The sequence below is a fragment of the Xyrauchen texanus genome, chromosome 17 (assembly GCF_025860055.1).
Source record: "Xyrauchen texanus isolate HMW12.3.18 chromosome 17, RBS_HiC_50CHRs, whole genome shotgun sequence".
NCBI classification, from domain to species: Eukaryota; Metazoa; Chordata; class Actinopteri; order Cypriniformes; family Catostomidae; genus Xyrauchen; species Xyrauchen texanus.
The window spans coordinates 43,397,910-43,424,656 of record NC_068292.1 but is presented as its reverse complement, the minus strand read 5'-3'; the positions used below and the strand labels follow the sequence as shown (position 1 = coordinate 43,424,656).

Here is a 26,747-nt window from a genome sequence, read left to right as displayed (position 1 = left end):
GCATGGTCAATATTATGCATGATGATGCATGATGATGCATGGTCATGATGATGCATGAATATGCATGATGATGCATGGTCAATATTATGCATGATGATGCATGGTCATGATGATGCATGGTCAATATTATGCATGATGATGCATGATGATGCATGGTCATGATGATGCATGGTCATGATGATGCATGGTCAATATTATGCATGATGATGCATGATGATGCATGGTCATGATGATGCATGGTCATGATGATGCATGAATATGCATGATGATGCATGGTCAATATTATGCATGATGATGCATGATGATGCATGGTCATGATGATGCATGAATATGCATGATGATGCATGGTCAATATTATGCATGATGATGCATGGTCATGATGATGCATGGTCAATATTATGCATGATGATGCGTGATGATGCATGGTCATGATGATGCATGAATATGCATGATGATGCATGATGCATCATGATGCATGGCCACGCCCGCATCACCACAACAGTATAATAGAGAAGTATGCACATTCGGACATGGTGTTGTGTATAGTGGCATGTGTGTTGCCTGTGCCATCATAACTAACCTAAGTGCCTCACCAGGGCCTGTTTTCTCCCAGTCCATCTGTGCACTGGCTCCTGTTCCTCATCTAACTGGAATTAGCATGAGAATCGGGTAATTAAATTTGCCTGCAGCTGTCAGCACGAGTTGGTGGGCACAGAGGTCCCAAAACATGACGTATTCTCACAGAAAAGACGTTGGCGTGAGAAATAAAGGGTACGATTTGTGACATATGGCTTTTATGAATGGATGCGTAAAGGATTGGGGTTGGGCATACAGATGAGGGCATGCTGTGTTGGATGCTCACCTGCCCAGGTTAATGACTCCTCTGGGAATGCCGGTAGGAGTGTTGAAGGCGGGTAACAGCTTCTCGCCCAGTTCTACCACCTTTTGCTTAAAGATCTGAGAGACAAAACAGAAGAAAACAAATGAGATTAATCGGTGACGGACGTCCCTAAAAGGAATGTAAAGTGCATTTAAAGCAGTCATACTCATCTGTTCCCCCTTAAAATGTTCAAGGGTTCTCCCATCAAAAGCAATCAGATCGGATTATGATTCAATAACACTGAATATGTTTGGAATGGCAGGTCCCGGGTCACTAAAGACCCAACAGAGGTATGCATTAAAGGGTTAATAAATGATTTTTTTAAGTGCACTGCTTTACATTTCATGGTTTAGAGAGCTTGCGTTCATAAGAGGATTCTGATCGCCATGACAACACGCACCTTTGACCCCTGTGAGATATCCACCTTCTCATCAATGTGTACAAGAGCAGCTCGACGTGGACTTATAGGAATAGTTCACCCACAAACAGAATAAATTATGTAGTTATTTACTCATCCTCATGCCGTTCCAAACAGGGCTGGACTGGGGGGGGCTTGAGGGCATTCAGCAGGTTTCGCGGCCAACCCACCAGCCCACTCGCTTTTCCCGATGGCCAGTCCGCCCCTGATCGGCCCCAAAGTGCGTCGGCCCACCGGGAAAATGCCCGGTATGCCAGATTACCAGTCCAGCCCTGGTTCCAAACCTGCGGGAAAGGTAGTCCACATAATGTGCTATATTATAATAGAACAATTCTGAAGTCGTACGACAGCTTTGAGTGGAATACAGACCAAAAATTTGAGTAGTTATTCACTGAAAATCTTCTGAAAGATGAAGGTCTTAAAGTGACTAAACAATGACGTAAAGACAAAATGGCATGTTGACTGCATTTGATACAACTGGCACCAAATATGATTGACCCTTTTTGATGCCAATGTTTCCAAATTTGATTTGAGAGCTGCAGCGGAGGGGAAGATTATCAGTGAACTTAAACTTAGATTTGTTCCTCAAATCCAAAGCTCATTTGTAAAGTAAAACAATGGCCTGAAAATGATATATATATATATATATATATATATAATTGATGATATATCCACAGAGCAGCCACAACATTAAAACCACCTGCCTAATATCGTATAGGTCCCTCTCATGCTACCAAAACAGCTCTGACCCATCGAGGCATGGACTCCACCAGACCTGAAGGGGTGTAAATGGTTTGCAACAATCTTTAGGTAGGTGGAACATGTCAAAGTAACATCCATGTGAATTCCAGCATTGCCCAGAGCATCACACTGCCTCTGCCGGCCTGCCTTCTTCCCATAGTGCATCCTGTTGGCATTTTTTCACATACATGCCGACGCACACGTACATGCCGTTCACATGATCTAAAAGAATACGTGATTCATCAGACCAGGCCACCTTCTTCCATTGCTCAATGGACCAGTTCTGATGCTCACGTGCCCGTTGTAGGCACTTTCGGCGGTGGGCAGGGGTCGGCACGGGCACTCTGACCAGTCTGCAGCTACACTGCCCCATATGCAGCTGCGATGCACTCTATGTTCTGACACCTCTCTATCATGGCCAGCATTACGTTTTTTAGCAATTTGTGCTACAGTAGCTCTTCTGTGGGATCAGACCAGACGGCTAGCCTTCGCTCCCCACGTGCATCAGTGAGCGCTCATGTCCCTGTCGACAGTTCAACGGTTGTCCTCCCTTGGATCACTGATGGTGGGTACTAACCACTGCACACCAGGAACACCCCACAAGCCATTTTGGAGATGCTCTGACCCAGTCATAATATCTCCTTTTGTATGAAAATCAGTTTGGAATGACATCAGAATATTCATTCTTGGTTAGCCTATATGATAGTTATGCACCACTGAGAAACAACAAATGACTTTTTAAAGGCTATCTGCTGTGGAAACTGCAGGCTGTCCTCGACGGTTAAGAAAACAAACAGCGTAGGCAGATGAGTAGCGTGAAGAGGCGCAAACTTCCCACGTAAATGACCTGCTCCCACAAGGAAATTCAGATGCACCCAGTATAACAGCAAATTGCTTTTAGCAGTTTTATCTGGAGTGTAAACATGCACTGTGTGAACGGGCCCCAGGGAAAGTCATTTAGGTGCTACCGCTCATAACAAGAGCAACAATGTACCCGCTAGCTTGATAATGATGGTGAATAAAAGTCTGTGGAAAACAGTTTTAAGTGGCAACTCTAATAATCCAACATCACATGTTTGAATCACCATGACGACACCATGAACACTTTGCTTTGTTTACATTAGTTTATATCTAATATAAACTCCTCATCTGATGCCATCTGTAGTTACAGTACAGATAAACATTGGGCATGGAGTTAAAAAATAAGACACATTGTGGTCTGGGTATCTCGGCGAGTATTGACGCTGACTATCACACCTGGAGTCACGAGTCTGAATTCAGGGTGTGCTGAGTGACTCCAGTCAGGTCTCCTAAGCAACCAAATTGGCTCTGTTGCTAGGGAGGGTAGAGTAACGTGGGGTAACCTCCTCGTGGTGGTGATTAGTGGTTCTCTCAATGGGGCGTGTGGTGAGTTGTGCGTGGATAGTGGAGAGTAGCATGAGCCTCCACATGCTGTGAGTCTCCTAAGCAACCAAACTGGCCCGGTTGCTAGGGAGGGTAGAGTCACATGGGGTAACCTCATGCACAACGAGTCACGTGATAAGATGCGCGGATTGACGGTCAACTGAGACTTGTCCTCCGCCACCCGGATTGAGGCGAGTAACTGCGCCACCACGAGGACTTAGTAGTAGAAATTGGGCATTCCAAATTGGGAGAAAAGGGGATACAATAGAGGAGAAGCTTTAACCAGCTTTGGTCCCGAGCCAGGTGAAGTTGATTAGGCTCGTCTGTTTAGAAGGTATTATAAAGGTATTGGCCAGACTGAAAGACCAGATTAGACCTGCGATGTCGACTTTTTACAAAATGACATAGTCGATTGTCATTAAAAGTAATAATGTTAACATATTTAATATAGTCTTTAGTCAAATAAAGTTCATTTTCATTGAAATTGAAAAAAATTTGGTCATATTTATACTTCATTAGTAGCCAATGTTGTAAGAAAAAACAAAACAAAGAGAAAATATAGATTTTTTTTTTTAACACCGTTGGTAAATATTTTTGTTGTTGTTGTTTTTAGCACAAGTATCACAAAATTGTGCAAAATGTCTGCGAAAATGAGTCTTAATATTTTATGTCATAAGAAAATATAAATGTTAAATTATAGTTTAATTCTTCCACTTTTGTGGTTCTCAACATTTTTTACTAATCGATTACTTGATTTTTGTATTTTTATACATTTTAAGGAATTTATAGATTTCTATAAAACACAAGATTTAATAATTATGTCATTTTTCTTAAAAAAAAAAAAAAGTTATTTTTTACTGGAAAACAAGAAAATACTGATTAAGAAAATATAATATTTATATATTATATTTATAAATATGTATTTATTTATGCAGTGACAAAATGCAAATATTGATGTTTTCTTTTTGATAAATGCTCAGTTCAGTGTATTTTAATGCATGTTTTTAGAATTAATTTAATGTGATAATTTACTATTTTTTTATCGATAACATTGTTTGTAGAAAATACCGAAATGACCCTTTTCCTACGAAACATTACAGTTTTGATTGTAAAATATTTTGATACTTATCTTTGATTTTGCATACGCTACTGTGCTTGGATTACTGAGTATACGTGTGAAGAACCTGATTAATGAACAGTCAATGTTACATTCTATAAAAGTAACAATGTAACAATAAGGAGTAACACAATCATTTCCATGCCAGGGCGTCTCATATGCAAAACAACATGTTTCCGTAAGCTGCCCACTGGCTGAAGTCATAATGCATTTTCTCTGCTGGGCTAATTGGAGATGCTCTCAGTTAGTGGTTATGGAAAAAGAGCCAAAAATTCCACCCAAGTAGAATTCCAAAGGGATTCTAGTCTTGTTTTTCCACGGAGAGCGGCTGTAGACAAGAAATGCCAGTGTGTTTTTGTTGTGACCGCTGACAGTTGTGGTGGTACTGCTCGAGAGGAGCGCTGTAATTATAGTGTATGTTTCGCAGGCAACACACTGGCAAAGCTGTAGGGAGCCGTTCTGATCACTCCAGCACAAAGACACGTTTTAAAGCGCTTTCCTCAGTTTCCACAACACAGACATGTGACAAAGAGAGACAGAAACAAAACAAACAAACAAACAAGGGAGAAAACGGAGAAACTGCAAGCCAGAACACAAGAGAAAAGAAGAAAAGGGTTCAGCTGGATGGGTAAAAGTGAAATAATATTTGTGAGGTTTAAATGATGCCAGCGATCGAACGTGGCTTTGTGCAGCTTGTTTCTTTTTGTTTTCTGAATACCTACAGCAGTGTACGGACTACTTAACGTTGTTAATATGGCTGTGGTGCTATGCATATGGTACAGGGTGAGCATAAGGGCTGGGCAATAGGAGAAACCGGGGCTAGATGTATTTGTTTTCTTGTTTACATGCTTAAATACATGCTTAAAACTAAACTTTAACTTAAAGGCATAGTTCACTCAAAATGATGTCATCGTTTACTCACCCTCATGTTGTTCCAAACCCATATGACTTTTTTTTATTATTATGTGAAACATTGTTCCATAAAAGTGAATGGTGGCATTTTGTCTAACATTACTGTGACAGGGCGGAGGGCGGGGCCGGGTCGTGATTCCGGGCAATTATTATTTATGTTGTTAAACCGGTTCTCGCCGCCTCCTTTCCATTGATCCCTTTACGTTGGTGCCGAAATCCGGGAAGGAGGAGGAATGTGACATAGTAGAGTCCTCGCCACTACCATCCACCCCAACGGAGCAGCCGCGCCCATCCACCAGAGGACGGAGGAGTCTGGCCGCGGTCGGTGGCGGAACGGCCACCGACCGCGATGGAGAAGGGGCTCCAAACCGATCGTCTGGAGCAGTCGGGGCCGGTGCCATGGGCGGAGGAGACCCCTACCAGCTGCTGAAACGTGGCGGGGTATGAGACCCCAGGGGCTCCTGGCTGACCGCCGGGAGCGGGAGAACCGCTGCTAGGGGTGGGGGAGACCCCTTCTGTTTCCCGAGAACGCTGCGGGGCATTTCGTCCGCCAGGGACCGTAAGACTGCCTCTGATCCGTCCGGGGAGGTGCAGCTGTCGTCCGTTTGAGTTTGGAGGAGTGGCCGAGGACCAAGCTACAGCTAATCGGAGAACCGGACCAAATTTTCCCTCCCCTTGCCCCCTCCCTCATCCAGGTAGACGGGGATGACCTGTCGGCAGACAGGCTATTAGACATGCCTCTCCCCAAGGAAAGAGAAGGGGGGGGGGTGTAAGTCATGCCGCAGGCTCCCTGGCCTGATAGGAGGAGGAAGGAATGTGACAGGGCGGAGGGCGGAGCCGGGTCGGGATGCTACACACATGGCCCCTAATCAGGCTAATCAAGCCTCAGAGAGGGATAAAGGCCGCAGTGGGACAGAGAGAGAGACTTACGGGCAGCTGCCGACACCTTTGTGTGTTTGTCTTTCTGTTTAAGTTCCTTATTAAAATATTATTTATGTTGAACCAAGCCGGTTCTCGCCTCCTCCTTTCCATTAAACTCATCTCTTCTGGCATCTGCTTGAGCGTACAGTTTGATCGTTGGGGCTGTCAGGGTCTTTGGGCATTTAATTGGCCTTCGTAAATTTGATCAGATCCTTCTCTAGTTTTTGTTGGGGAAAGTTGAATTATCCGCACTTGTGCTCTCTGTGGGCTAATTAATAACATGCAAACAGCACAAGCACAGCCCGTCCTGTCAGCACCTCGCCATGGGAGCCAGAGCTGTCCGTGCCGGTGTGGAGGAGAGAAGACATGATGTGACGGACAGCTGCTGCGGTGATGAACTCCTGCAGCGTCTTCTTGGTAGCAGCACGCTTGGTCGGGTCGGTCCCGTTATACAGTACCACAAAACTGCCAATTTATTAAGAAACATTCCAGATGTTTGTCTTTTGGAATTTCCTCTTTAACTAACTAAAAACAGTTCCTTTATGACATCATAAAGGCTTGTTAAGTGCCTGAGCATGACCGGAGAATATTTCCAGAATCTGGTGTTCCACTTTTAAGAAATACTTCCTTAAATTACGTCAGAAGAACATTGTTTGGTTGTTTTGTTTTTTTGCTTTACTTTATTTTGATTCATTCTGTTGGGCATGTTTTGAATTGTGTTTGGTTTGGTTTAATACATTTTTATCTTGTTTTGCTTTTTGTTTAGTTTTGTTTGGTTATGTTTGTTTGTTCTTTGCTTTGCTAATTTTTTGATTTATTTTGTTTCATTTTTTAGGAATGTTTTGAATTGGGTTGGTTTAGGTTTAATTAATTTATTTGTCTTGATTTGCTTTTTGTTTTGTTTTGTTTGGTTTGTATTGGGGTTTTATTTTATTTTACTTTATTTTATTTATTTATTTTGCTTTGTTTTGCTTTTGTTGGAATGTTTTAATTGTGTTGAGTTTGATTTAATAAACATGTTTTCACCTTGTTTGTTTTGTTTAGTTAATATTGGGTTTGTTTTGTTTTGGTGGTTTGCTTTGTTTACATTTACATTTATGCATTTGGCAGACGCTTTTATCCAAAGTGACTTACAGAGCACTTATTACAGGGACAATCCCCCCGGAGCAACCTGGAGTTAAGTGCCTTGCTCAAGGACACAATGGTGGTGGCTGTGGGGATCGAACCAGCAACCTTCTGATGACCAGTTATGTGCTTTAGCCCACTACACCACCACCACTCCATGTTTAGTTTTTTATGTATGTTTTGAATTGCTTTATGGTTAAGTTAAGTTTAATTTAATATTTGTTTTGTTTTTCTTTGTTTTGTTTGGTTTGTGTTGTTTTTTGTTTACTTTTTTGCTTTGCTATGTTTTGTTTAATTTTTTATGTATGTTTTGAACTGGGTTCGGTTTGTTTTAATAAATTTTTTTGTCTTGTTTTGCTTTTTGTTTTGTTTGGTTATGTTTATTTTGTTTCATTTTTTAGGAATGTTTGGTTTGTATTGGGGTTTGGTTTTATTTTTTTGCTTTGATTTGTTTTGTTATGTTGGAATGTTTTAATTGTGTATGTTTATGTATGTTTTCATTTGTTTTATGGTTTAGTTTAATTTAATATTTGTTTTGTTTGGTTTGTGTTGTTTTGTTTAATTTATTATGTATGTTTTGAATTGTGTTTGGTTTGGTTTAATTTAATTTTGTCTTGTTTTGCTTTTTGTTTTGTTTATTTGTTCTTTGCTTTGCTATGTTTTGATTTGTTTGATTTTTTTTAGGAATGTTTTGAATTTGGTCGGTTTAGGTTTAATTAATTTATCTGTCTTGTTTTGTTTTGTTTGGATGGGAATGTTTTAATTGTGTTGGGTTTGGTTTAATAAAAATCTTTTCACCTTGTTTGTTTTGTTTAGTTAATATTGGGTTTGTTTTGTTTGTTTGCTTTGTTTAGTTATTTATGTACGTTTTGAATTGGGGTGGGTTTGGTTTAATTTTATTTTATTTTATTGTATTTAATTTTATTTTTGTTTTGCTTTTTGTTTTGTTTGTTGTGTGTTTGCTTTTTTGCTTTGCTAAATTTTGTTTCATTTTATGTATGTTTGGAATTTCTTTGGGTTTGGTTTAATTTTTGTTTTGTTTTGTTTGGTTTGTGTTGTTTTTTTTTTTGCTTTGCTATGTTTTGTTTTATTTTTTAGGTATATTGGTTTAATTTACTTTTGTCTTTCTTTGCTTTTTGTTTTGTTTGGTTAGTTTAGTTTTTTGTTGTTTTATTTTGTTTTGTTTAGTTATTGTTGTTTTGTTTAACTTATTTTTTGGTAGTTTAGCTTAGTTTAGATGGTTTGTGTTTGTTTCATGTTTGTTTGTTTTTTGTTTAGTAAACCTTCACCCACTCCACTGATCAGAACAGACTGCACCGTGTATGCATTCACAGTGTTGACATATGAAAGGGTACTGTGATTGCAGATGATTGACACATCATTCACAGTATGTTCCCCATCAAAATAAATCGTCCAATCAAAGTGAACAGTGACACTAGCTTGAAGACCAGCATCTCACTGGGAGGGTCCATCAAAAGCATTATTCAGCATCACCTGTCAGCTAGCATGGAGAGACATTTGTGTAAGAACAGTATGCTGGACTGAATTCAGAAAAACAAATGAATAAGTCACCAATCGCCCTCGCTAATCTCAACCCTTGCTGGGTTGAATGTCTATAATCATCGGCTGATCAGGAAAATACTAATTAAGGAATACAAGGACAAGCACGCTCTGATGAATCGTGCACAATAATACTAGGAATATACTATACTATTTTAAGCAATAGTTGACTTAAAAATGAAAATTCTGTCATCATTTACTCTCCCTCGTGTTGTTCCAAACCAATATGACTTTCTTTCTTTAGTGGAACACAAAAGATTATGTTTGGCAGAATGTTAGCCCCAGTCACCATTCACTTTCATTGCATAATACCCCAAATCAAAGGTCCTAACTATTTTTGCTTTCCAGAGCATCCCGGGAATGTTAGCTTGTTAGTTGGTTCCCAGAATAGACATTCTAACATTCTCTCTTTTTTTTTTTACCCTATGGGTTTGGGAAACGTTCCTCTAATGTTCCCCTATAATGTTATCCTAAACCAAAAATTATAAAGAAATTTAATGACAAGTAAAACCTAAAAAGTTCTTATCAGGTTGTCACAAAAACCTCCCCGCTACATTCTGCAAAGGTTAGTTTATGGTTGTAAAATGAAAACATAAAAACAACCATAAGAGTTTTTTATACGTTTTTAAGGTAACCTCTCAGCAACGTTCTTAGATAGTTTCAAAATAAACCAACGAGATTTTTAGTAATTGGATCCCCCAAAAATAACCAAACGGGAACCGTATGCTAACGTTAGGGGAATGTTATGTGTTAGCTGGGTACATGTTGACTAATGCTGTTAGTTTTTTTTTGTATTTTATTGTAGAAAGAAAGTCATAGGTTTGGAACAACATGAAGGTGAGTAAATGATGACAGAACTTTTGTTTTTAGGTGAACTTAGGGTGAATTCTGATGTCATGTGTAAATCTTATATTAGCAAAAAAATTGACACTTTGACACTTTTTGAAACTACTCTGAAGCTTTCAAAGCTACAAGCTGCTCATACAATGCTGTGAAAAATTATTTGCGCCATTCCTGATTTCTTCTGTTTATGTGTGTATCTCGTACTAAATTGTTAAAAAAAATTAGAACAAAATCTAACATAAAACAAAAGGCAATCAGAGTGAACACGAAATACAGTTTTTAAATGGGGGGATTCCCCCTTACACGGCTCATATGGGGGGATTCCCCCCTTACACGGCTCATATGGGGGGATTCCCCCCTTACACGGCTCATGGGGGGATTTCCCCCCTTACACGGCTCATATGGGGGGATTCCCCCCTTACACGGCTCATGGGGGGATTTCCCCCCTTACACGGCTCATATGGGTGGAGGCTCTCAAAAGGCTCCCTATTAACTACTTAAAGCCCAATGTGGCCCCTTTACCAAAATAGTTGCCCACCCCTGCCATAAAGTCTTTAAGCTCCTGTAACATAACGTTTGATGTGCAGCGTCCAGAGTCTGTTTCCCAGTCCATTATTTTGTAGGGAGATCTCAACCCACTTCAACACGTCACAGCTGATCTCAAGCTCTGTTCTGTAGTGCAGCGTCAGTCGATTTCTGTGCACGTCCATATATCCCACTCCTCTGAATTGATTTAGTCATATGGATTAGAGTCTGATTCATCATTAGCACAGACTTCTCAGCAGATGCTGGTTTGTGCTGTGAAATAAAAAAGGCTTGAAGGTGCAAAAAAAAAAAAAAAGCCCCGTCGGGCTTGGCGAGGAAAGACAAGAGGCTGTGCTTTGCATCAGGACTGGACTGGTAATTTGGCATACCGGGCATTTTCCCGGTGGGCCGACGCACTTTGGGGCCGTTCAGGGGCGGACTGGCCATCGGGAGAACCGTGGGGTCAGGTTGGTCGGCCGCTGAATGGGCCACAAATGAGCCGCCACGTCATGCAGAACGGACCACAAAACGGCGCCGCGATATGCAGAAAAGGACAGCGAACACCCCACGCTCAACAGCTTTTGGCTCAAACCCCCACCCCCCTCCATCTCCACCGCTCAACAGTTGGGCCAGTTGCCATGTAAAAGCCAAGCCCTGATTGGCATCGCAGGAGGCCAACAGACTGTGTGCATCCCACTCCAAGATTATCATGTGATCTGTCCCAGAGCGAAGCCATGCTGCATAAATGTCACATCTAAAACAAGCGAGCGACAGAAAACACTACAGCCGGCGTATCTAACAGCGAGAAACTGTTTCTTGGCCTTTCGCTGTATGTTGTAGTCGGGCTCGCCATCGCCGGTAGTTAAGCTGCAGGTGACAGCTGTTCGCTTACTGATTTTATTCCACGTTACAATGGCACATGGGCACACGTGTTAACGATTTGTCACCCCAGACGTTTACGCCCCTTTGCCCATCTGTCCCTTCCACACAAGTCTTAAGGGGTAGTGATTAGCGCTGGATGCTATGACAGAATATACAGTGATATTGTGGAAATGTCAACCGCGATTATGCCACGTTGTTTATACAGTGGCTAATTTGTGGGCTGGACTGTTTTGCCTTACTCGACCTGGGAGGAGACAGGAGGGGAAAACAACAACAACAAAAAATAGGCGAGGGACAAGGCCAACACGGTGCGACAGAGAGAGAGAGAGGAGAGAGAGAAGCAGCTCACTCACCGGTTCTCTGATGTACCGTCGCGTGGTCCTTGAACACTATGCCACATTCTCCGGCGGATGACAGCCGCTCCTCTCCGGGTGAACCGGAGTCAAATCTCCGACCCCCAGCTGACAGGACGCCCCTCCGCTTTTCTAGCAGACCTACCACTCCAGGCGATCGGGGAGTTACTTCCCTCCTTGGAAGTTCTCCGCGGTCTAACCTTGACCCCTCCGCGTTTCTGGGGGACGGCAGGGCACTCCTCCGCCCCTGGCAGCGGCTCCATCGCTCCAGGAGGTCGGGTAATCCAATCCCCACTCGCCCCGCGGACGACGGCCGTTTCCCGAGTCCGGGCGGTCGGGCTACTCAGTCACCCGGCAGATGGTAGCGGCGCTCCCCTGGGTGGACGGTAGTGTCGAGGAATCTGCGACGGGCATCCCTCCTCCTTCCCGGGTTTTCGGCACCAATGTAAGGGGGTTAAGATGGGCAAGGAGGAGGCGAGAACCGGCTTGTCAACATAAATAATATTTAATTAAACTCAAAACCAAAACACACAAACATAAACACACACATGACGGACATGCCCGTAATTCTCTCTCTCTCGAACCGCGTCACCGGCCGCCTTTATCCCTCGCTTTTATTACAACAAAGATATTCACCCTGTAAACACCTGATTAAGCCATGAGTGGATGGGCGTCCCGTATCATGCAGCGACTCACACGACTTATCAAAGTCTAACGTTTGTAAGAAATGTCATATAAGATGCCAGGGCTGGATTTGACATGGCAACTGGCCCAAAACACTGTCCTTTTCGGCATATCGCGGCGCCGTTTTGTTGTCCGTTATGCATAACGCGCGGCCCATTCGGCCCATTTCGCGGCTGACCCACCGGCCCGCTCAGTTCTCCCGATGGCCAGTCCCGCCCCTGATCGCCACCAAAAGTGCGTCGGCCCACCGGGAAAATGCCCGGTATGCCAGATTACCAGTCCAGCCCTGTCAGATGCTGAACTAAATGACTTTGGACATTAAAATGCTCTCAAAACTCGTAAAACTCGAAAATCCTCCCACTATATTATTATATATTTTTTTAAGATAAAATAATTTTAATAACAAATACATGAACGAATTGATAATTAATTGCATCAAATGCAGCTTATGATGTCATAAATAAGCTACTCTGAAATACTTCCAAATATCATAAGCTTGAATTTATTGTTATATATTTAATTCGTCATAGTATAACATAAGAAAAGTCATTTGATTGACATAGACATTATTTTATTTTCACTTATTTTGGCAAGGGGAGTGGCTTATTTTGGGCTTATTTTTCCCAAACCAGATTGCTTGTTTCTCTTACGAGATCTGGCAACATCTGCATTGGCATTTCACCCACCCCTTAGCGCAGAGTACTGTCACTTTAAAAAAAATAATAATAATAAATAAATAAATAAATAATTTTAGATTTTAGGGCTTCCCCCAGCTTCAAAAGCCCAATCCAAATTATCCGAACCCAAGACCATCTGCTCTCCTATCTCTTGTTGCATTATTTACATTCTCATTTTCTGCACACCTACACTCTGTATCTCGTAGCATTCTTCAAGAGTCTTTTTAATTATCTTACAAATGCAAGCTGAAAGTCCTGCCAATCATCACGAGTCACACTATATTCTGCCATTGTTAACATATCAAGCGCTGCGTTCGGAGGAACCCACATGCTGAAATATTTCTATGCTGTCCCAGAGTTGCACAACACAATAACAATTTGGAACGCCCAATTCCCAATGCGCTCGAAGTCCTCGTGGTGGCGTAGTGACTCCCCTCAATCCGGTTGGCGGAGGACGAATCTCAGTTGCCTCCACGTCTGGGACCATCAATCCGCGCATCTTATCACGTGGGCTTGTTGAGCGCATAACCACAGAGATGTAGCACGTGTGGAGGCTTCCCGCTATTCTCCGCGGCATCAACACACAACTCACCACACGCCCCACCGAGAGCGAAAACCACACTATAGCGACCGCGAGGAGGTTACCCCATGTGACTCTACCCTCCCTAGCAACCGAGCCAATTTGGTTGCTTAGGAGACCTGGCTGGAGTCACTCAGCACGCCCTGGGATTTGAACTCGTGACTGAAGGTGTGGTCTTTCCTCGCTGAGCTACCCAGCCCCATTTTGTTCCTAAACATTATGCAACAACATATACAGATTAATTCATTATTTAATGTACTGAGAATTATTTTGCTGTTATCATCAACAAAAGCATTTTGGCATTGATATAAAAACTAAAAACTTCAGAAATTCCTGGACGTAAACGGGTGTGTGTGTATATATATATATTATTTATTTATTTATTTATTTTTTTTGGTCCTTGAATCTGATTGGACGAGAGACGTTCCATGAGCAATGATGGTCTGACACCATCAGCACTCGGACGCTTCACTGTGTGTGTATCACTCCGCTTGTGTTCGTCATCCTAAATTAAAGTGTAAGAGCAGTGCTGATGTGTTAAGAGCTATCTATCGCTTTATATTTAATATTGTGACATAACGTATGTTAGCCAGCAGGTGGAGGCAAAAGACCATCAGAGTCAGCGTCAGTCAGTGTTTACATACAACAGCCCTTCTTGTTCGCTCATATAACTACTACAGTACTACAGCTAGTAGTTATATGACGGCTTTAAAGGAACAACTTCAGCATTACAGCTCATCACAGCTGAGAGACACAACAGACTGATTAATTACACAATGGGCGCTGAAACCGCTGAACCACGAAATAGGGAGGAATACCCGCTCTTGGACAGCTATTTATAATAGCCAAATATAGAAAATAGCCAAAATAGTAATTTCACCAAAATGACATTATCTTCAGAAAGCTGACTAACAGACTACAGCATCATCAACAGATGATCACACACACTCCATCTCTCTCTCTCTCTCTCTCTCACACACACACACACACGCACGCGCACGTCTACGGTAACACGGATAACTACTCTGTACAATTGTGGCGAGATGGATAGCGTGTCTGAATGCTGTTCTGAGATGCGGGTTGGCGCTGTTTTGGCGGCACGAGGGGGACCTAGACAATATGAGACAGGTGCTTTTAATGTGGTGTTATGAAGATAAGGTCATAATGCAAAAAATAGGTGTCCTTTTCTCTACATAAAATATATACTTTTTATTGCTTTCTATTCATTTTAGACTTTAATTGGACCGTGACATGTTCTGGACAGGATTTGTGAGATTCGCTGTATTTCACAAGTTATGATTGATGTTTACCCCGTGTGTCAATCATTAATTCTCTCCTCCCCAAGTCTCAGCTGAAGCACCCTAGAGAAGCATAATCTAGCCTGGCACATCCTCACAGATGCATATGCATCCCGCGCAGTGCTAATTAGGCGAGGAGGAAACATTATGGGTTATGCTTTTTTTCTCTACATCAAAATATCCACGTGAATACGCTCGCACATTACGCCAAACGAGTGGAGAATTCATCCGTATCTTGCTTCCTTGAGAAATGATGCAACGTATGTGGGTGCTGAGGAGTTGTAAAATATTTGTGAGTCTCTTCTGTAGCACAGACAAACCGTCATGCCATGAATAATGCAGAGAACAAAGGCTCTTGATTTATAAGCTTGTAAACAGACGCCAGATAGATCCATGTCATGAGGTTGCTTTGTTCTGCTGAGACGTGAAACAAGTGCGCCGCAACATCAAAGCTGCGATGTCTCCTACCTCTCTATCTATATCTCTATATCTATATCCTGAAACACACTATTTGCCCTTTCACTCTGTGAAGCTTCTGCAATGCAAGTATTTGCAATGATAAACCAGTGAATAGATGACAGCGTTTTGAGAAGTCGGTTCAGGATTATCTCTTTGCCATTTTTTAAATGTTTATGCCTGCATAAGCACAACAGTTAATGTCACAGCCAGGGCTGGATTGGGAAGAGAAATCGGCCCGGGATTTTGCAAGTGGCCCAAAAGTTGTTAAGTGGGGGTGGAGGGGCCTTTTTTGCATATCGTGGCGCTGTTTTGTGGTCCGTTCTGCATAACATGCAGTTCAGAATGATAGAATGACAGACAGACAGACAGAGAGACAGACAGAATGTTAGATAGAACAACAGATAGAGCGGTAGAATGATAGATAGACAGACAGACAGAAAGATAGAATGACTTACCGATAAACAGACAGACAGATACTGTAAAAGTAAGCATAGACTAACAGACAGACAGATAGATAGACAGACAGATATTGTAAAAAGTAAAATAGACAGAATTATTTTCAGAAAGAGAGACAGCCAGACAGACAGAAAGAATGATGTATAGAACAACAGACAGACAAGACAGACAGAATGATAGAATGACAGACAGACAGACAGACAGAAAGACAGAGACAGACAGAATGTTAGATAGAACAATAGATAGAGCGGTAGAATGATAGACAGACAGACAGACAGACAAATAGACAAACAGAAAGATAGACTTACCGATAAACAGACAGACAGATACTGTAAAAGAAAGAATAGGCAGACAGACAGATAAAATGATAGACAGAATGATAGACAGACATATAGACAGAAAGAATGATGGAGAGAACAACAGACAGACAGATAGAAGGGCAGGTAGACAGAACAATCTCTTGAGTGTTGATAATTCTCTAGAGACGTTCTCTCTTGTAGTGTATCTCTGACACATGTACAGGATCAGTGTGAGAATCAGAATGAGCTTTATTGCCAAGTGTTCTCACGTACACAATGGTGACAGGAGAAACAAGTGCACGCAGAAAATTACAGTGAGACACAGAATATAAAACAAGGTAAGAGTATAAATAGACACAAATAATTGGACATATAACACAGAATGGCGTATGCACATTTGCAAGAGGTAATGTATGTGCAAGGTAGGGGTATGTGCAGTAATTTAATTGAATATGTGAATTTACAAAATTGCACAATGGGGGAGTCCTGAGGCAGTTTAATTGTTCATGAGGGTAAAAACTGTTCTCTTTAGTGTCGTCCAGAAGGCAACAGTTCAAAGAGGGAGAGGGCAGGGTGTGTGGGGTCCAGAGTGATTATATCTGCCTGCTTCCTCACTCTGGAGACGTACAGGTTGGGCAGGAGGGGCACCAATAATCCTCTTAGCAGTCCTGTCTATCCGTTGCAGTTTCCTTCACTCTGATTTGGTGGCTGAACCAAACTATAAAGTTATAGATGCACACAGGATAGACTCAGTGATGGCCGAGTAGAACTGTGTCAGCAGCTCCTGTGGCAGGTTGAACTTCCTCAGCTGGCGAAGAAAGTACAACCAAGCCTTCTTCACAATGGAGTCTATGCAGGTGTCCCACTTCAGGTCCTGAGAGATGGTAGAGCCCAGGAACCTGAATGGCTCCACTGCTGCCACAGTGCTGTTCAGGATGGTGAGGGGAGAGCAGGGTATTTCTCCTGAAGTCCACTATCATCTCCACTGTTTTGAGCGTGTTCAGCTCAAGATTATTGTGACCGCACCAGACAGCCAAATGAACAAACCTCCCGTCTGTATGCAGACTCGTCACCGGATGAGGCCGATGACCATGGTGTCATCTGCAAACTTCAAGAGCTTGACAGTGTGGTCTTTTGCAGTGCAGTAATTAATGTACAGGGAGAGGAGCAGTGGAGAGAGAATGCATCCCTGAGGAGCACCAGTGCGAATAGTGAGGGTCCCGGATGTGAGTTTTCCCTGTCAGTCTTTCCATCGACAGATTAGGGTGGGCACGGAGAGCTGGGTCAGTTTGGTTGAGAGAAGATCAGGCATGATGGTATTGAAGGCTGAACTGAAGTCCACAAATAGGATCCTTGCATAAGTCCCAGGTCTGTCGAGGTATTGCAGGATATAATGCAGTCCCATATTGACAACAGTAAACAAACTGAAAGGGGTCCAGCAGGGGTGCAGTGATGTCTTTCAGGTAGGCCAAAACCAGCCTCTCAATCGAGAGCGACAGGTCTGTAGTCATTAAGTCCTGTGATTTTGGGGGGCTGGAATGATGTTGGAGCATTTGAAGCAGTAAGGAACCTCACACTGCTCCAGTGATCTATTGAAGATCTGTGTGAAGATGGGGGCCAGATGGTCAGCGCTGACATTCAGACAAGCAGGTAAAACACAGTCTGGGCCTGTAGCTTTCCCAGTCTTTTGTTTCCAAAAGACCTGGCACACATCCTCCTCACAGATCATAAGAGCAGATTGAGTAGCAGGAGGAGGGAGGGAGGAGGGGGTTCCAGGAGGTGTTGGTGTGTGTATGAGGTGAAGATCAGAGTGGGGGAGAGGTGTGAGACTGGGCTTTTCAAACCTGCAATAAAACGCATTCAGTTCATCAGCCATTAGTTGACTTTATACAGAGGGGGGAGGTGTTTTGTACATGGTGATGCTTTTTAGGCCTTTCCAATCAGATGCAGGATCGTTGGGTGAAAACTGTTTTTTCAGATTTTTTAGAGCAGCTACTTTTAGCAACACTGATTTCCTTAGTAGGTGTGTTCCTGGCCTGGTTGTACAGTTTTTTATCCCCACTTCTTTAAGCAGGTTTAAGTACAGGTTTGGCTTGTAGGTCAGGAGAAGATGAACCAGACAGTGAGTCCTAAATCTGCACGTGGGCCAGAGTGATATGCATCCTTTACAGTCGTGTAGCAGTGGTCCAATATACTTCTGTCTCTGGTGGGGCATGTGATGTGCTGTTTGTTTTTTCGCAGTTCACAGGTGAGGTTGGCTTTATTAAAATCTCCCAAAATAATGATAAGAGCGTCTCACCTGAATAAACAAGGAAAACTCCCGCTGCGAGAAGAAAGGCTTATAGTTGATGAAGAGCGCCTCTAAATTATGACAGCACATCTTCAACACTGTTACATCAGTACACCAACATTCGTTGATGTAAAAGCATGTTCCACCGCCTCTCGTTTTCCCCCATACACTCACCTAAAGGATTATTAGGAACACATACTAATACTGTGTTTGACCCCCTTTCGCCTTCAGAACTGCCTTAATTCTACGTGGCATTGATTCAACAAGGTGCTGAAAGCATTCTTTAGAAATGTTGGCCCATATTGATAGGATAGCATCTTGCAGTTGATGGAGATTTGTGGGATGCACATCCAGGGCACGAAGCTCCCGTTCCACCACATCCCAAAGATGCTCTATTGGGTTGAGATCTGGTGACTGTGGGGGCCATTTTAGTACAGTGAACTCATTGTCATGTTCAAGAAACCAATTTGAAATGATTCGAGCTTTGTGACATGGTGCATTATCCTGCTGGAAGTAGCCATCAGAGGATGGGTACATGGTGGCCATAAAGGGATGGACATGGTCAGAAACAATGCTCAGGTAGGCCGTGGCATTTAAACGATGCCCAATTGGCACTAAGGGGCCTAAAGTGTGCCAAGAAAACATCCCCCACACCATTACACCACCACCACCAGCCTGCACAGTGGTAACAAGGCATGATGGATCCATGTTCTCATTCTGTTTACGCCAAATTCTGACTCTACCATCTGAATGTCTCAACAGAAATCGAGACTCATCAGACCAGGCAACATTTTTCCAATTTTGGTGAGCTCTTGCAAATTGTAGCCTCTTTTTCCTATTTGTAGTGGAGATGAGTTGTACCCGGTGGGGTCTTCTGCTGTTGTAGCCCATCCGCCTCAAGGTTGTGCGTGTTGTGGCTTCACAAATGCTTTGCTGCATACCTCGGTTGTAACGAGTGGTTATTTCAGGCAAAGTTGCTCTTCTATCAGCTTGAATCAGTCGGCCCATTCTCCTCTGACCTCTAGCATCAACAAGGCATTTTCGCCCACAGGACTGCCGCATACTGGATGTTTTTCCCTTTTCACACCATTCTTTGTAAACCCTAGAAATGGTTGTGCGTGAAAATCCCAGTAACTGAGCAGATTGTGAAATACTCAGACCGGCCCGTCTGGCACCAACAACCATGCCACGCTCAAAATTGCTTAAATCACCTTTCTTTCCCATTCTGACATTCAGTTTGGAGTTCAGGAGATTGTCTTGACCAGGACCACACCCCTAAATGCATTGAAGCAACTGCCATGTGATTGGTTGATTAGATAATTGCATTAATGAGAAATTGAACAGGTGTTCCTAATAATCCTTTAGGATTATTGTGTACATCTGCAATGTGATCCGCTCTGAACAGCTGAAAGCCCAGCATATGTAACTCACAGTCCGGGATGGCTTCACTCAGCCAGGTTTCCATGAAACACAGGGCAGCGGAGTCAGAAAAGTCCTTATTTGTTTGAGCGAGCAGAAGCAGATCGTCCGTTTTGTTGGTGAGTGTGCAGACATTCGCCAGATGAATATTCAGCAGCGGAGTCCTAAAGCCACGTTGACAAAGCTTGACAAGCGCACCGGCTCGCTCCCATGCATCTTTTGGATCGCTTGTAGAGCGATTAGCATGTTTTAGCAAATTTAGCATGTATGCTCTGCCGACTATTCAGCAGTTCATCCCTGGTGAAACTGATCGGGGAAGAGAGTGACAAAAAAACATGACAAACAAACAAAAGTAACAAAAACGCTCCACAGCTCCACACCGAAGCAGCCATCCAGGACGCCATCTTGAGATATATATATATATATCTCGCTTTACTCGCTAGTCATGCAGAACACTGATTATAATTAACCTCGCCTACCGGACGATGAGAACAGAAAACCTGGACACAGTTAAAAGAGTACTTCATGTCTGACAAAGACACATCTGCCTACCACCTGCCTCTTTTACCTATTTGTATTTTGTCTTTTTTTCATACTACACATGTTTACACTGTTTTAATCATATGTAGCTAACCAGCTGCCGCTTGTACTCATGGTGGTGCTCACACGATGAAGCAATCGTTCCACGGGTTAAACCTAAAAGTACACCGTGACAAGACACCAGCAGGGGGCACAATGTGGGAGGTGGAACTGAACTTCAGTTCGAGTTGAACAATCAAACCAATCATGAAAACCCCCATCTATCAGCAGGAACTCCACGACTCACCAGCGAAACCGGCCCAGCGGTTCTGAAGTGTTGCACAATCGCTGCATCGCAGTACAGATGATCTAAACACTCATAATGAGAGCTTCATTAGTATGCCTCTTCAAAACTCAGCTCTCTGATTTGGTCTGATTAATGCCAATAAGCCAACATCATTGCACAGTAAGAACCCTTAGCAGCGGAGGTAAACAAATCAATTCCAACACATACTCCCATCAGACTTATCAAAGAGAAAAACATCACCACAGCACTGTCAGACGAGCAGATTGATGGTGGCATAGAAAGGGCAGCTTTCAATCCGACCCGGATCATTCATACTGTAGAAATGGAACTAGAGCCATTGTTGGGGAAGTTATATTTAAGCTGTATCATGAGAAGGTATAAGATACTCATCATTTATTAAAGACAGTAATTAAAGACATGAAATGGCTTGATGACTGCAGTAAAATAAGTGTAAAATCAGCATTTTAGTGTATGTCTCCTTTGCTGTTAATGAACCCTTCTATTGTGTTCTGGTCATTTTTGACCAGTTTATAAAGTGCACGCATTAATACAGAATTAGCACTGAATGCTTGCTTAAAAACAGAAGGGAGTTTGTGCAGTTTTGGCTCTGTGCCCATCTTTCCCTAGGTGTTGATGATTAATTATATTGATGCATTACCAGTGTACAACACTCATTTTTTGACCATCGGTGTTGTAATTGACTGCAAAAAGAAAATGTTCCCAAACAGGAGACTTGATTAATGCAGGGGTTTCTCTATAAGAGGCTCGTTTTCTCCGCTTGCCATTTTCAAATACACACAACATACACAGCGTGCAGAACTGTGATGTCATCAAGTTGGCCGAAGTGAAACACAGGCGGAGTGTATCCATTTACAGATCCATTCGGGGGTACTAGCGGAGGATGGAACTGCGCTTGTCTTTCTGAAGCTTTGTTTTCTTCGCCAAACCTTGTGCTTCAGATGCGTCATTAAATTTAAGGTGAACCACGGCGCCAACGGGTACCGAACCGTGGGTGGAAAATCGTATGGTTAGTTTTTTTACCGAGAACCGTTACACCCCTAACATTATATTATTATTATATTTGCCGAGCTGATTACATTATGAAATTCAAATCTGCTAGAATATGAACAATAATTCTGTATTTGTTTCAAACAAATATCATGTGCAAGTATCCCAAGTGTTAGTTTTTTTCAGTCAAACAAAATGTTTACTATATATTTACTGTATAAAAATATTACCGCCACTGACATATAGAATAGTACCACCAATTTCCAGATTAAATGCTACTATAAAAGCAGTGTGAAAAAACAAGCATATGTTAATGTTTACAATTATAAAGGAGGTGCTGTATATCTACTGTACTCCACCAGATCTTTTTTGACCCAAACAGAAAAGCTGTAAGAAATTTTCCCCTATATTACTATACATATATTGGCATTATATCGGCCAGCAGGCCCCTTGCTCTCTAGATAATGGTATCAGCCATTAAAAAACCCACTCTAGTTGTAAGGCTACATTTGCAATACAAAGTGAATTTACAAAAAATATATATACATAATAATATATATATATATATATATATATATATATATATATATATATATATATATATATATATATATATATATATAGTTGCATTTGCATAATGTAGCATTTTGTCACTTCATTCTGCTATGTGTTGGAAAAAGCTATTTCCTACTTTCTACTAAAGCTACTTTTTTGAAACCTGCTACAAACAACAACAATAACAACAACAACAACAACAACATTTCCTACATTATACGAAAACTGGAAAATTATTTACGTGAAGGCCTGCTATAGCATCCCTTCCAACAATGCTGAGAATGCAACGCAAGAGGTGCGGTATGACACATATCGAAACACAACAACGAACAAATAAAATAGCATTCTGTCACATCACAATGCTGTATTGGTGATAAAAAAGCTGGAAAAAACAATAGCTGGACTTCCAAAAACATTGAAGAACAGCTAATGCTAATTAGTGTACGCTAATTCTCACGAAACACAAAACTAGTAATTGAAGAACAGCTAATGCTAATTAGCTTACGCTAATTCTCGTGAAACATAAAACTAGTAATTGAAGAACAGCTAATGCTAATTAGCTTACACTAATTCTCGATTAAGTGCAAAACTAGTCATTGAAGAACAGTTAATGCTAATTAGCTTACGCTAATTCTCACTAAAGCGCAAAACTAGTCATTGAAGATCAGCTAATGCGGTTATGCTAATTCTCACTAAAGCGCAAAACTAGTCACTGAAGAACAGCTAATGCTAATTAGCTTATGCTAATTCTCCCTAAAGCGCAAAACTAGTAATTGAAGAATTATGCTAATTCTCGCTAAAGCACAAAACTTGTCATTGAAGAACAGCTAACGCTAATTCTCACCAAAAGCGCAAAAGTAGTCATTGAAGAACAGCTAATGCTAATTAGCTTACACTAATTCTCGTTAAAGCGCAAAACTAGTCATTGAAAAACAGCTAATGCTAATTAGCTTACGCTAATTCTTGTTAAAGCACAAAACTAGTCATTGAAGAATTATGCTAATTCTCGCTAAAGCACAAAACTAGTCATTGAAGAACAGCTAATGCTAATTAGCTGACACTAATTCTCACCAAAGCACAATAGTCATTGAAGAACAGCTAATGCTAATTAGCGTACACTAATTCTCGTTAAAGCGCAAAACTAGTCATTGAAGAACAGCTAATGCTAATTAGCTTACGCTAATTCTTGATAAAGCACAAAACTAGTCATTGAAGTATTATGCTAATTCTCGCTAAAGCGCAAAACTAGTCATTGAAGAACAGCTAATGCTAATTAGCTGACGCTAATTCTCACCAAAGCGCAATAGTCATTGAAGAACAGGTAATGCTAATTAGCGTACACTAATTCTCGTTAAAGCGCAAAACTAGTCATTGAAGAACAGCTAATGCTAATTAGCTTACACTAATTCTCGCTAAAGTGTAAAACTAGACATTGAAGTACAGCTAATGCTAATTAGCGTATGCTAATTCTCACTAAAGTGCAAAACTAGTCATTGAAGAACAGTTAATGCTAATAAGCTTATGCGAATTCTCGCTAAAGTACAATGCTAAAATACAATGTTTACTTGCATCATGTTATGAAATATGGAGTAACACATTTTAGAAAACAACAATGAGTGAAATCGAGCTTGCATAGACCGGATCGGCCAGTCCGCGTACATGCATCAAGTATGTTTTGGGTCAAATAGTGCAGATAGTTTGTTTAGTTTTCATTCACTTCCACCCACATGAACACCAAAAAACAACATCAATAGCCCTTAAATGTAATTACAGACTCACACACACACTGCATCATTTGCGTTGTATCCTCGGGCACTGTGGCTCACGAACACGGAGTAACTCTGCATAGCATAACTGAAGCTGTAATGCCATTAGCTTGCGTTGTTTTCATCCTTTAGAGCTGTGGCTCTTAAATATCTTCCTCTGAAGTGTGCTTTAATGAAATGTCTAATTAATCGTCTCTTTAGTCCTGTGACCCCAGAGGTCTCTGTTGTTTACTCACTGTCGAGCTGTTAGATCACTTATCAAACCTTCCAATTTAAACATGAGCAGCAGCTGGCCAAATGTAGCCTTGTTGGTATGCACCTCTTAAATTTACACCTCACAGTGAAATTAAAGCAGACAGCAAGCTCATTCAGAAGGGTTGGGTTTTTTTTTTATAGTATATACAGTACATATATACATACAGACACACACACACACATACATATATAGGAACTGAATGAATATTGTGCACTGCAAAAAACTTTTCTTAATCAGTATTTTTGCACAACTGCATATATGTTATGTTCAGTGGTTTATAGACAGAGCCAGTCAGAATCATCATTACAAACAGGGCTGGACTGGGAAGAGACATAGCAATTGGCAAATGTTTGCTGTCCTTTTCTGCATATCGCGGCGGCTCATTAGGCCCGTTTTGCAAATTAGCTTATACTAATTCTCGCTAAAGCGCAAAACTAGCCACTGAAGAACAGCTAATGCTAATTAGCTTACGCTAATTCTCACTAAAGTGCAAAACTAGTCATTGAAGATCAGCTAATGCTAATTAGCTTACATTAATTCTCACTAAAGTGCAAAACTAGTCATTGAAGATCAGCTAATGCTAATTAGCTTACATTAATTCTCACTAAAGCACAAAACTAGTCATTGAAGAACAGCTAATGCTAATTAGCGTACGCTAATTCTCGTTAAAGTGCAAAACTAGCCATTGAAGAACAGCTAATGCAAATTAGGTTACGCTAATTCTCGCTAAAGAGCAAAACTAGTCATTGAAGACAGGTAATGCTAATTAGCTTACACTAATTCTCGTTAAAGCGCAAAACTAGTCATTGAAGAACAGCTAATGCTAATTAGTGTACGCTAATTCTCGTTAAAGAGCAAAACTAGTCATTGAAGAACAGCTAATGCTAATTTGCTTACGCTAATTCTCGTTAAAGTGCAAAACTAGCCATTGAAGAACAGCTAATGCAAATTAGGTTATGCTAATTCTCGCTAAAGAGCAAAACTAGTCATTGAAGACAGGTAATGCTAATTAGCTTACGCTAATTCTCGCTAAAGTGCAAAACTATTCATTGAAGAACAGCTAATGCTAATTAGCTTACACTAATTCTCACTAAAGTGCAAAACTAGACACAAACACACCCGGTCCCTTATCAGGCTGATCAAGCCTCCGAAAGGGATAAAGGATGACTGCGGAGGATTGTGCGGGAGAGATAGTTTATGAACATGTCCATCATGTGTGTGTGTGTTTGTCTTCTGTTTCAGTTTATTATTAAAATATTATTTATATTCACAAGCTGGTTCTCGCCTCCTCCTTCCCATTGACTGCTTTACATCACCTTAATAAGCTTGTCTGATTACAACACTATTTCACTCACTTTTAGCGCCCCCCGCTGGACATTTCTGGGAAACTGCAGCCAAACATTTAATACGACACATAATTTTGTTTGGCAAAAATGGTAATGTTCATGAGAACAGGCTGGTTTCTTCATATTAAAGATGAATTAAACATGAATAAATTACTTTTTAAGGTGTATGAAGAATTATGCTTAACTCTTTCCCCGCCAGCGTTTTTAAAAAAAGTTGCCAGCCACCGCCAGGGTTTTTGATGATTTTCGCTAAACTTTAATGGTCCGCAGAATATTTTCTTCCATGAATATATGAAGATGCTATATATCACAATAAAGATCTGAGCCTCTGCTTTTAGTCAAAAAAAAAAAAAACGATTTTATTTTATCTTCATTTGTTCTTTTTTTTATTGCCACTTGAACAGAGGTAGGTTTTGTCAAAAACAACATTTCGGACAAAAAGCTGAGAAAAAGGCATTTTTATCAAACAAGTGCTTCAGTATTAGTATGGTGTTCCACTTCATGTTTGAGACGATCGCAGTCTGTTTCTTTGATCAAAGAGTTGCGTACTCTTTCAAAACATGCGCGCGGGTCTTCCTTACCGTATACCACCTAAAACACGGATACCCGGAAAATTCCGTGTTTGGCGGGGAAAGAGTTAATGACATGAATTATCGTTTGACAATTAAACACGCAAGACCTAGAAACAAAACGATCAGAATTTTATCAGAACATAATGATCGACTCGACTTATAAGGAACCAATTTATGTTCGGAATAGCATTCAAACATTATTATTAAAGTCCTGATTGTTTTAACAACTCTTTATTGTACTCGTTATTTGATTGCAAAAGTTTGACATTTTACACAAAATCAAATAAATTTTTTTTGAATGTTGGCGTAATGAATAATGACAACTACTATTTTTAAGAAATAGTAGGCTGTGTAAAGTGTATTGCAATTTCAGATTAACGTTTAACTTAAAATCGTGAGTGAGTCCAGTCAGGTCTCCTAAGCAACCAAATTGGCCCGGTTGCTAGGGAGGGAAGAGTCACATGGGGTAACCTCCTCATGGTCACTATAATGTGGTTCGCTCTCGGTAAGGCTTGTGGCGAGTTGTGCGTGGATGTCGCGGAGAATTGCGTGAAGCCTCCACACGTGCTACGTCT

The 26,747-nt window shown here is 41.4% G+C and overlaps 1 protein-coding gene across 1 annotated transcript in view; it reads right to left on the bottom strand.

Annotated features, from left to right (window-relative positions):
* The window catches only part of LOC127658377 (mannosyl-oligosaccharide 1,2-alpha-mannosidase IA-like), a 280,871-nt gene that overhangs the window by 28,569 nt on the left and 225,555 nt on the right, over positions 1-26,747 (bottom strand). The window contains exon 5 of the mRNA XM_052147649.1: positions 863-957. Coding sequence (XP_052003609.1) covers positions 863-957 — 95 coding nt within the window. The remainder of the gene's footprint in view (positions 1-862; positions 958-26,747) is intronic.